General features: G+C 40.3%; 1 protein-coding gene across 1 annotated transcript; it reads right to left on the reverse strand.

The window, feature by feature from the left end:
- Positions 1 to 512: 512 nt before the first annotated feature.
- Positions 513 to 12,811, reverse strand: TMEM43 (transmembrane protein 43). The gene is made up of 12 exons (XM_068695021.1): positions 12,658 to 12,811; positions 11,948 to 12,097; positions 10,792 to 10,926; positions 9,992 to 10,086; positions 9,222 to 9,271; positions 7,736 to 7,805; positions 5,979 to 6,049; positions 5,705 to 5,826; positions 5,005 to 5,079; positions 4,822 to 4,923; positions 3,178 to 3,295; positions 513 to 2,214 (listed from the first exon to the last, which is right to left on the reverse strand). Exons 1-12 carry the CDS (start codon positions 12,667 to 12,669, stop codon positions 2,012 to 2,014), a joined length of 1,203 nt encoding a protein of 400 aa, XP_068551122.1. The 5' UTR covers positions 12,670 to 12,811; the 3' UTR covers positions 513 to 2,011.
- Between the last annotated feature and the right edge of the window lie 15 nt (positions 12,812 to 12,826).

Here is a 12,826-nt window from a genome sequence, read left to right on the forward strand (position 1 = left end):
TTAACACTGCAGTGGACTCAAGCCGATAGTGTGTTTTGCGTTAATCATTGTGTGGGTATGGAGGAGGGTTCACCCTGAGACAAGTGCTTTGAATGCAAGGATTGAAGTCCAGCTCCACCTGGCATTAGTAATTTTTCATCTGCTTAAACTGAGAGCTGATATCACTTGTATCAATGTGACTCAGCACTTCTTAATTCGGGATACTTAAATACATGAAGTTGTGAGTAGTCGCTACATACAGTCAGCGGGGAAAGAGAGACAAAATGACTGCAGAAGGCAGGATGCTACTTGGTTGCAAAGGGAGCCAGCTCCTAAACTAAGCATGCAAAAAATGAAAGAGTTTTCCCAAGATGGGGAAATAGTTGCAGGTTATACAAAACCCAGTTGAACACCCATCTTCACCAGCAGTAGAAAACTAGCTCGCCTAGAAGCCACAAACTAACCTTCCACGTACCTGGACACAAGGTGTGCCATGCTTAAAGGTAACAAAAAAAGAAGCCCGCAGACCAACCTTCTGAAAATTGTATTTTATTAAACATACAAAAGCTCAGCACTTCTGTAGAAAATTGTATCTTTGTCTCTAATATAGTAATACTGGTTAGCTTCCTGCATCATCAGTAAAACAGCAGTCCAGCTTTTTTTTTCTCCCCAAAGTGCAATTTCTCATTAGATGCAGTAAAAGTCAGAGGGCAGCAGATAGAGACTGCCCAGGATCACCAATGCATGTCAGCTACACGCATGAGACTACGTGCACTTCCTATAACCTTCCACTCGCTACCACTGCTTTCAGGGACAGGAGATTGAATTGACAACATTAAATACCAGAAAAATTAAAATAATTAAGGCTAATAACGTAATTCCTACTTCTCAAAATGGTTGTGATTTATAAATCAGATCTCTATTTTAGTACCATTTATAGGAAACATTTGCTTCAACGTATATTCAACTTAAATTCTTTTGGTATGGGGAATACAGTCTCAAGTACTAGTTACAACAGGAACCTGTAAGCATCACAACTCTACAAGAAAAGTGTTCTTATGATACAACAATAGCGCAACGTTTAAGCTACTAAGTCTATGAAAGCTAATCAGGCAGAAATGTTTTCATGACTTAATTTCATGGAGCATTTTCATTGTCCTTGCTAAATGAAATTCAAGAAAAAAAACAGTATGTATTGCAAAACACACCAAATATTATGACGAATATATATTTGATTATTAATCAGTTTTGTTTCAAGGCAACAGGTTTTATTTTTAAAGTGAAAGGTGAGTGATCTCTGAGTATCCCCTTAAAGAAGTGCAATTTGAAGTTTTTATGTAACATTACCATTTTGGGTGTTGAACTGAGAACAGCTTCAGAGATTTTTAAAAGAAGTTGAGGAAAATCACTGCGTTCTGGCAAAACTTCCCTGTCTTAGAGCACGGCTAACCTGGACACTCAAGACTTCAAGTTAACTTTAAAAATACTGAGTCCAAAAGAATATATTTTACAAAAATATATTGTCAAAGTTGTTTTTCCTTTAACAATGCACTTCCAAATACATTAGCCGAAGAAGAGCACATGACTGTACAAATCAGAAAAGGTAGCAGAGGGATGGATTGTCAGAGATAGGTACGAACACATTATTTCCCAAGGATTTCAGATCCCAGTCCATGTGATGAAGCTGGCACTTTCTCCATAATACACACAGTGGTAATATACCTGTTGGTAAGGATTTGCCAGTTCAGGGGGAATTAATAAATGGTGAAAGATAATCTGCTTTTTCTCTGACTTAGAATGAATACAGATGCTCCAAAATACTTTTTTCCTGAAGTCAGTATCACTGACTTCCTACAAATAGCATGCTACAGTCATCTCTTCCATAGATAATATGTTTATGAATGGCCCTCCCCAGCTGCTGGTGCACGCTGCTGAACCCCAATGTGCTGTAAGCATGCTGCAGTAACCGGAACAGAAATGCACTTGAAGAGTTTCTAGCCAGGAATCAGTGCAGAACATGAGAGCTTCTTTCTCACTGATGCTTCTTTGGTGGAACACGGGATTTTGCAACCACGATTGGAACTACAGAGAGCAATCCAATCAGTAAAGCCCAGAGAGGGCGGTAGAAGAGCCAGCCAATGGAGATGGTCAAGAGTGACAACGAACTGGCTACGCAGAAGGCAAAAGCTTTTAATCCAATGTTAACCAGATCTCTCACAACAGGAAACCAGTCCACTGCAGGAAGAATTAAATGGGATAAAGTAGTTGACAAGATTATCATTTACAAACAACTCTTATTCATTCTTAGGATCCACACATAAACAATTGCAATCAAAAGGAAGACTCAAATTATTACCAAGGACACTGGATGAGGCATTTCAGCAGAGTATCCTCCAGGCATTTGATAGATAAGCAACAGCTAGCCATCTAAGACAATGGTATCCTCATCTCTTCAGACAGGAAGTCATGCAAAATTAACTCTGAGGTCTTGTCCAACGCTCAAGAGGCAGCGTAGACAGATAGCCTTGCAGCTATGAAACAAGTCTAAGGCAACGTATGTAACATGCAAGCAAAATAGGAATTTCTGGCAAAAATAAAGCTTTCAGTTGTATGCATATGGATAAGTAAATAAATAAAAAGGAGTATCAAAGATTATCAAAGCAAATGATAGCTTTGATGTCTGAGGTTTATGCAAGTTTGAGGCACCATTCTCCTGTTCAGTGAGCGTTTATTCCAACATTCTTCTAAGTTAAAAGGATAAACCAAAACTTCTTTGCTGTGCTCACAGTAGCATAGAATAACTAAAGACAAGTTATTATAAAACTACTAATTAAGACTTGATGGGAGACCACCTGTATATGGGTGTAGAAAGTAAGTGGATTGCAGCAGCCACAGCAAGACTTGAAAGAACCAGCCCAGCTTGTGCTTTGGCTTCTAATTTTGGTAAGTGCTAGGCTGGGATCTTCTGAGACTGGCAGAGAGATACCTGTTTGTTTATTTATTTTCACAAAGAATCCATCTGGTGCTGGGATCCTATTTATCCGCAATTGTTTACAGGGACTTTCACACTGAATACAATCTAAGATCAAACAAGATTGTTCCTGGCCTCCAAATTAATTACACATCTGAGTAAAAGACGATGCTCTGTGGATTATGATCCTATTTCTAAGTCATTTTAGTTTTCTGTCACAAACTTACCCAAAGTGTAAACAATTCGGGTCATTAGGTTGATGCCTACAAACATTGCCAGCCAGCCAGCTGCACGGAGGGCCCAAGTCTTCATGGTGTTACTCTCGTGCTCTTTCTGAAACACCTCCTGAAAACAAATGCCATTACATGCAGTCTGTTTCTCAACTTCTTTTCTGATCCAACTCTTCCCAGTGAATTCTGAACAAGTCGGAGTATTTTAGAGGTACAAGTTCTCCGGCAGAAGATATGTTGCAGTTCATTCTTTACGGCTTTTTTTTTGGCTGTAATATCCCAGCACACTACAAGAGATTTCAAAGCACAGCACAAGCGAAGCCTCTACTTTTCCAATTCAAGACAGCTCGATAAGCACCCTCTGATACTCTCTATAACCAAAGAGAGAGAGTGCACACACATTTTGGTGCAAATGGATACACTGAACATTACTGTGAAAAAGAGAGCACAAGTAAGTACATGTAACATTAAAGATTTAGTTTCGGTATCTTTGCAGGAAGAGAGAAAATGCAATGAAGGAAAAGTGCATGAAAGAAAAAAAAAAAAATAGTATGCTGAGAAGAAAAGATAAAAGATATGTGTATATTTCACCAAGCAAAGCAGAACATCTATTTGCAAGAATTCCAAGAAAGATTTTTTCAAAATGGATTCTGTGCCCCTTCTCCCTCTGTAATGAAAACTACACATGCAGATGGCTAAGAAATAATACAACACTCATAGGAAAAGACACACGTATGACTGATTGACTACTTGTATGTACAAATACTTTAGAACTTATTCATTTTTAGTGAGTTCGTTTCCAGGGAATTAAAATTCTACTTAATGAAGATTCAGAGCTCACAGCAGAGAGCTGATTCTACTGCTACTCTTTCAACTCTTACACTTTAACTCTACACTTTAACTGCTTTTGGAAGCTCCTGTAAATTCCTGACATCTGGGATTTTTGCAGCAGGGCATAAAGCAATCATTAATGGAAACCAACCTACTAAAAGTAGTAAATGAATCACCAAATTGCTGGAGCATGCAGGATTTATTGGAGCATTATGCACTGCCTGAAGGTTCTTTCTCAGCCAGAACAGCAATAAACATTTCAAGCAAGCCTAAACTCCCTGTTTAGAGAGGCTGAAGAGAGGATAGCTCCTACGGTTTATTTAATTAAAGCCTGATTTTTACTGTTTTTGCATATGACCTTTTCAAAAGCATGTGTTTGTGTGTGTGTAAGTGGGGAGCTACCAAGGAAAAAATAAAATGCAAAATGAGAAGGCACAGGAACAGTCCTTAGAGCAAATGATGTTCAGCACCGTTACAAGGGGACTTTTTTTTTTTTTTTTTTTAACTACAGTTTAGCTACAGCTTCTTCTTAAAATGGAAAAAGAAGTAGGAATAACTATAGTCAAATTATGTACTGCTAGCAGGTGAAGCACAGCATTTTGCTGCAACACAAAGAACATGCAGAAAGCAGGAAGGCAAACACAGGCTGTAACGCTTTGCCCTAGATAAACCATGGAGAAAAGCCAATGTTTACAACAGCTATCTCTTCCTCTAGAACAGGCCTGCGGGAGAACGAGAGCTTATTCCATTGCTGCTTCTGCAGTACCATCAGCAGTTTTAACCCTTCACTTGTACACTGTGGTATCTTACCTCCACAGACAGATCGCCAGGGTAGAGAATCTGCAGGACAACTCCAGACTTGGTGTGATATGGAACAAGTTGGTCACCTTTCTGGCGAGCAATCACAGTCACCTTGGAAGAAAGAAAAATAATTTTACTGGTTACTGAGTTAGGGACAGAATTTGAAAAATTCTCAAGCAGCTGAAGACCCACCTTATCAGCTGAGCCCAAATGGGGGTCATCTCCACTCAGACCTGCATAGAAGAATGAGACACGAAGGTCTCCCACCTACAAATAAGGAGAATATTTCAAATCAACAGAGAAAGATTTCATTACAAAGGAGAATCACAGAGAAGACAACTGCGCATCGGAACGCTCTTTCTGTATCGTCACTTTTTTTAAGCATTTATGTCAAGCCAGAGGATATCCTGTAGAAATTCTAAGCTGCACTTTTTTGAGACCAAAATGTGATTGCTCAAACACAGCTTTGCAATATCCCCTCTGTTTTAGCTGCATGAAGACATTAACACCAAAGAGATCCTATGTTCATCCCTTGTCATTTCATCTTTTTTCAGAGGAAGGCAGGCAGCACGAGCTGAGAACAAGCTACTTCTTTGTACTCAGTTCAGTACAGCAAGACACAGGTTGAACCTACCTCCCAACACCATCCCATGTCATTCTATCTAAAAGCATGATAGACAAAAAACAAGCAAGCAAACAAAAAGAGAAGATGCAAGCAGAATCAGAAGCTTCCTTCACGACAATCACTCTCGCTGAAGGACTATACTAGCAGTATTGCCCTATGTGGTACTCTGTACCCCAATTTCTACATGTTGAAACAGAAATTGGACATACCCCAGCTTTCTTTTTCACATTATAGCAATTTCTGCTTTAGTTTTTTTTCTCATCTTACTTCTGGACGCCTGGGGTTCTCGCTGTGGTAAAAATAATCTCCTCCCCGGGTAACATCAGCATGTGGATCCTCAAGGTTTGACAAGCTCAACTGCTTGAAGTCATCAATCTTATCCACAAGACCTAAGCAGAATAAAGAAACAAGCTCAGGTCAGGTGGCTAACAGCCAGTTTGCAGGCTGGCTTCCTGGCTTCATTTGAAATGACTGCCACTGTAGAAAGAACTGAAGTCTGCTGCTAACAGAAGACATGAAGTCAGTACAAAGCAATTCTTACCTTTGGAAAGGACAAAGCTTCCAACCTGGACATTAGGAGAAACAGCAGTGAAAGACTCCACAGCCATGGCACTGGGGAACAGAAAGAGTTCCTGATTAGTTCCAGAATTATGAACAAATTCTTGACTTGCAGTATGTAATATAAAGCACATGAAAGGTACTGTGTCAAACACCAGGAGAAACTCAAAGAGCTAAATAGCTGACATACATGAGAACAAATCCATTAAGAAACTGTGTCCTGACTTGATTGTGTTGTTGGAACCACTAGAGTGAGTTAAAGCACGGTACGACTGTCTCATCACCTGCCCTAACCTTCCACCCACACCATAGGAATTCACCATTTTTTTCTGCACTGACCCTATGTTTCAAGTGACAATGATTAATCACACTCCCAGATGAATACTTGCAATGTTTAACTACACATCTAAATGCACTTTATTTCTAGCCTGAACTTATTTAGCTTCTGCTGACAGTTATTAGATCTTATTTGCTAAATTAAGAAACATAGATGATAAACCTTCTCCAGATAAAGGTACTTCTGTATCATGGCCAAGTTAAATAAACTCCCAGTTCTGTAAACCTTTAATTACAGACCTGACTTCATTTTCATAAATGGCCCTACTGGATTCTCCTCAGCAGTAAATAGACATTTTTGAAAATAAAATCTGTTAAGCTGCATAAACAGTAAGATGGATGGATGAAAGAAAGAAGACACACTCAAAATGCTCTCATTAATGCCAGGTATGTATTCTAAAGTTTATCATGTCTGCATATATAGTGCTGTTTCACTGAGATGAAGTGTTCTTAGTTGCAGCACTTTTTAAATGATGTACTGCAATAGAACTCATCAAATATTCCCTACTCTCAAGTGCAGATTTGCATTTACTGGAGAATGCTCACTGAACGTTCATTAACAAAAAAGTGTGCGTGGGGACAAGAGACAAAGCAGGTATGTCATCTGCATCCTTTTTCCATTCTCATCTAAACAGGTCTATTTACTTGGGATTTATAATTAAAAACATGTTTGTCTTCATTTTTCTTCCTAACGCAGTATTTCCAAATAAAGGACAGTTTATTTGGATGTGCCCATAGGGCCAAAACAAAGCTCTGGAGGTTAGGCAGAGTTCTAAGTTTTATTCATATCCTGGTTCTCCTATCTCTCTGGCTGTATTTGTCACTTACACTTTTTTTTTTTTTTGCCAGATGGTACCCTGCATCCTAAGGAACTTAGCAGGTGCTCTAAGAATAACAAGCAAGTTAAAACTTAGCATTAAAAACAGCACACTGCAGTGTAATTAAAATGTTGCAGATGAGAGAAATACAAAACTGATTATATAGAGATAATTGCCACAAATATGCCCGAGCTCATACATGCTAGCTTCGAGGAACAGCATGCAAGTGGTATGGCAAGCTCATGGGATGCCAGCTATTCCCACTCAATTTGTGGTAGAAGAAAGAACTAGCAATAGACTACACAAAAGGACAATAAAAGTCAGAAAGAAACCCATTCAAGTTCTCCCACATGGAGACCATATGGTCCAGAGGTAAAGTAATAGCCTGATATCCAGCCATGGCTAATGAGTAGCATAATGCTGCTTCCACCAGGCAGCTTTAAACTGCTATCTATCTATGATTAAATTCTCTCCAATACAAAAAGGCAAACATTTTCCATGTGTCATGAAGATTAGGTGCAAAGCTCTCATCTTTGATTGCATACGTTAACAGAATCTAGAGGGACTGTGCTAGGTGATAAATTACCTTGGGTTTTTGTGTCCAATTTCTCGATCAAAATTCCTGCTGTTCACAACTTCAGATTTCCATTCAGTATCTGAAGAAAATGATATGAAGATTGATAAGACAGAAAGAATTGCCACTCAAATCTTAGTTACTGCAGACACCTCTCAATCAATCAGTTCTAAATTACATAATTACACTCACAGTAATACTTTTTACATCAAGAGACAAAATGTGATAGTCTGTAATGACACTTAAATCTAGCCTCCTAACATATTAGCAATGAATGGAAGGGCTTAGAGAAGAAGATTTTAGAGATAAAACTGTAACTCATCTTCACTCAGTGGGAGCTTTGCTGTTGGCATCTTCCCTGATCAGACTTTGAGCCCTGGCTCCACTCTTCAGGATCAAACTGGTTTTGAAAGGAGAGGCTGTGAGCTCTGCTGGAACTAGCAGATTTCAGCACAGTCAAACAAGATAAAGATGGAATCTGTAGCTGCCACTGTCAAAAATGCCTAACACCGCCTTCATCTGGGCTACAGCAGGCTCCCCACATCCCCAGAGTAGATTTCTTTTTAGCCAAATCTGGCTGCAGGGTAAATGAGTGATCAGTTATATATGCCCTTGGCTGCCAGACAAGGACAACCCACCACATCTAGAAAAATACCAACTTTTACTGGACAGAATCCAACAATCTTGAGACCACAGTTTTTGTTTGTGTTTGTTTTGTTTTTAAACGGCCATTTTTGATAGCTCACACTCACCACTAACTTTGCTCCTTATAGATCTCCATGCTGCAGAGCCCCATGCTACAGTGAGCTGGGAAATTTTTGTGATCACACCCAGAAACCACACACCCACGTTACGTATCCACGTGCTTTAACTGGAAATAAACGAAGCAGAGAGACTCATCTCCAGATACACAATGACTCAATTTTTTGCCACTGGGTAGATCAGAATGATCCTCCCACTTCTGCTCCTACCAAAAAAATACTTGGCAAAAACTACAGCACACATCAGAAGGTGGTGGTGGTTTTCATTAGCTAGTATCAACACCTAAACAGACTCTCAACATTTTGCCTTTATAGACTGGAGCTACACCATTCTTCCCTGTCTGTTCTCTTCTGCTCACACCTGACATATGCCCAGTTACAGCACTTTGGAAGAGCAATCTCAGAAATAGCTTTCAACACACTGTGCTCCCAGCTCTGCCCATCTCCCATCACCGAGGGCCCTATGGGTCCTATCATGGGAGCACACTATCCCTGGATGCTATTCCGAACCCTGGGATTTCCAAGACAAGACTGAGAAGTTGCTTTCTTACAGCATGTATCTCCTCAGTTACTTCGAGAGGCCCTGCCATCTTCTTAGGAAACAGAATTTTTGCTATTTTTTCAAATAGCTTTCTTTTCTAGTGAAAAAAAAAAAATAAAGGGTTTACAACAAAATCAGAATACACACACACAAAAATCCAAAGAGCATAAAATGGACTTTTTGTTAATCAACTTACTGTATGTATACTTGGTTTCTTTCTTAATCTCACCATTTTCTTCATACTCTCTGCAAAGAAATAAAAGAATTGGTTTCACGGTTTATGCTCAAGTTTTAAAGAACAGAAGGAAAGGTTTAGTAATCACAGGGGAAAAAAAGGATTATAAAATTTTATTTTAAAAAAATCAGGATCAAATATTCAGGGACAACAATACTGATTTGGCTAAACAACTAGCAGAGAGGGAATATTATGGGCTTTAGTAAAGCTTCAGAGAAGCTTTAGGAACGTTAGAAAGGGTAGCAATCAACTGTTTTCCTTTGGGAAAAACAGGAGTGTTTTGTATTTTTTCCATAAATTGTTTAAGATTTTTGAACTTTGTTGAAAACACATATGACCAAAAATCAACGGTTTCTGAAGAGGCCCAGCACAGGACAACAATAATGAAAACAAAAAGCCACAGCTACAGCACAGAGGTCAAGAAACCCCATACAAACTATATAAATCAGGAAGTGGAAACATTTTATAAACATCTTTGATTTTATCAAATGCAAATTCCGCAACATCAGCCATCTACAAAACCTGACATCTCTAAGGAAATTAAAGGGACTCCATAAAACACCCCAAGAATTCCAGACCTCTCCTGACAGAGTTCTGTTGTGTGGTTGGTTGGTAGGTGGGTTTTTTTTTTTTTTGGCTTTGTGAGCGGGGAAAGAAAAGGAGTATTTGTTAGTGGGATTCTGTTAAGACAACATCTTCATAAACAACTTTTAGAAGTTTCTTTCACTTACCTAGAATCTTCATATTCTACCCACTGGTACATTTCCACTGTGCGCTTAAGCTTGACAGCATGGATTGTCAGCCCATAGCTGGGATCAAACAAAGGCTACGTCAAATATAAAGAAAACACAAGTCAGTATAAATTCTGTTCCTCACAAATTCAAACATTATACTTTTATTACTGATTGCTTTTATTACTATATTACTACTACAGTTTTATTACTTTGCTAGAGCAAAGGTAAAGCTCGTTATTTAGAAAACATGAATTGAAAGAAAACTGTACTTCTAAACAAAGCGACAATGTGCAAAAGTCCCAGAAGATGAAATAGAGGACCAAAGCTCCTCCAGTTTGTTACTTCTGCATGGCCAAAGGAGCAACACAATGCATCAGTGCTGCCTTCCCACCACACAGCCTCTTTCATTCAAAAATCTTTAACAACTTCACAACTGAACTAAATACCTTAAACACAAGAGGTAGCATCTCTATCCCGTCTGTACTGTAAAAGCATAAACACTTTACAATGCCATGAATGTATAGCAGCTTCCTTACGCAAAAGGAAACCGAAATCATCCTTCAAGTTAGTGGAAGGGTAAACAAAGCATGTTGCTTGGGAGAATGAAGACTGGTGCTGTGCAGCACCTCCCTGATTTTGGCCAAGAACTATAGCTTGGATGGTAGCACGTAGTTCTTACAGAAGCCGAAAGAAGCTACTTGTTTTCTGCCTGGATAACAAACAGTTTTAATTGCCAGCAAAATTTCTTCCCTCCAAGCTTGAAATTCTCCTATCTTCAAGATACTGGTTGTATTTACCTTTGATGTGCTCAGAGCACCAGCTAAGTGTACTAGTCTCCCCTCATTCTGCTGAGACACACTGTGAATGTTATCAAGAGGGATCACAAGAGAAAGTCCCTCATCAAGAGATTTGGCTGTCCTCAAAGCTCGTCCCTGTAATCAAGAAAAACAAAATCAAGTTGTAGAGAAACAACGATATTGCAGTATTTTGTGAAAAAGGTTAGCAGACAAGCAATTTGCAGACCCTTGGGACTTCTACATTCAGACTCAAGGCAAGCTCTCAGCTTGCAATCCTTCGCTCTCTTTCTCCACATCTGACAGTTTGCTGCAATACTTCTTACCCATGCAACAGTACAATTAACACTGACTTAACTACACAAACACACATAGTTTATTATTACAAAGGTCTAAAATTATTGCTCTTTATCTCTTACCTTATCGTTCTTGAATGACTGCAAAAATTATGCTAGTTATAATCCTTTTTCCAAAGGCCCGTACAACTACTTGACTACTTTTTTCCTGCACAGTCACTGGAACTGGCAGTAGTTGCTTTTCCTCTTGTAGAGGTAAAAAAGAAAGTGTTAGGTGAAAATTCACCTAAGTGAAGGTCTAATACCTCACTTCAAAACTGCCAAACTCATGCATGTTTGCAAGGGTAGGGCATAAGAATTCCTTATTTACTTTAATTACTTTTTAAATATAAAACTAAGACAAAGTAACACTGAGAATAATTAACACCTTCACTTTTGCAACATGGAATATGAATTCATTTAATAAAATTGTAACAGCACTAGAAATGAGGACCCTGTGTTATCTCAAGAAGAGAGATGAATGGAATGTGACTGTCTCATAGAAGCCTCTTTCAATAACACTATATATAGCCTGTTTTCCCACCATCTCAAAGGTTTTGGATCTTACCTCCCACCACACACATCCTACGCCTCTGTCACACTGTTCTATAGAAAAAACACCTGTGGCCCTGTGATTTCACACTTCTGTTACATCCCAAGCATAAGCAGCACACTCTCCAGACATATCATTCTATTTTCACGGTTGCAGTATTAAAACTTTAGCATGACAATTTCAGCAAGTCTATACATGCCAAACCAGTTGAATGTCAACTTGGCTATGACATGCTAAAGCTGCTTATAAACACTGACAGTACTTCACTTACTTCGTTGGTAAAAAGAAGGTAGAAAGACAGAAGAAACGTCACAAGTCCCATCAACATGCCTCCAGAGGTCTCGCTGAGCCTCTCCAGGAACCCCGGTTTGGCCTCACTTGTGATTTTAACATGTTCTTTTTTGCTGCCTGTGTCAGAGAACTGTTGGAGATAAACCAAAACCGCAGTGTCGGTGTGAAAGGGGAAGGCGTTCTGTTCCAGAATGAGTTTTGTAGCTTTGTTAAAGCTGCTACTCTGCAAAGTAGTGCCTCTTGCTTTGGGCCTAAACTTGCCCACTATAAACAAACTCCAGCCTGACGGAGAAAACAATTGCTCTAAGAGCTGTTTAGCCCATCCCTTCAAGCCTCCTTAGCTCTGTCCCAGCGCTCCCAACCCGGTGCCCACGCCCCGTGCTCAGGCGATGAGAAATTGAGTAATGCTCCCAGATTCCACGCCAGCTACAACACGGCTATAAATAACACCTCACGCTTTACTTCGCCAGTGACCAGCGCCAGCATACTTTAAAATAAAAGCTGCCCGGGCACCAAAGAAGGCTATCAACGCAGATCTGACATCACCACCCTCTGCTGCGGCGCTAAAGGCTGACAGCGGCGGTTACACCCCCTGCGGTGTGGGGGCTGCAGGGGCCGGCCGAGAGCCACCCCGGGGCAGCCGAAGGAGCCCCATAGAGCGAGAAGGGGCGGCGGCAGGGCCAAACTTACGTTCCTCGACATCTTGGGGCCGTTCCCTCAGCGGGCAGCGCCCCGGGACGAGCCGCAGGAACCGCCGCGAGCACCGCGCTCCGCCCGACCCCGCCTCAGCCCGACCCCGCCTCACGCCTCGCCTCAGCCCCCCCACCGCGGTGCACGCCGGGACATGTAGTCCCCAGCC

The sequence above is a fragment of the Anas acuta genome, chromosome 11, assembly GCF_963932015.1.
Source record: "Anas acuta chromosome 11, bAnaAcu1.1, whole genome shotgun sequence".
In the NCBI taxonomy this organism is placed as follows: Eukaryota; Metazoa; Chordata; class Aves; order Anseriformes; family Anatidae; genus Anas; species Anas acuta.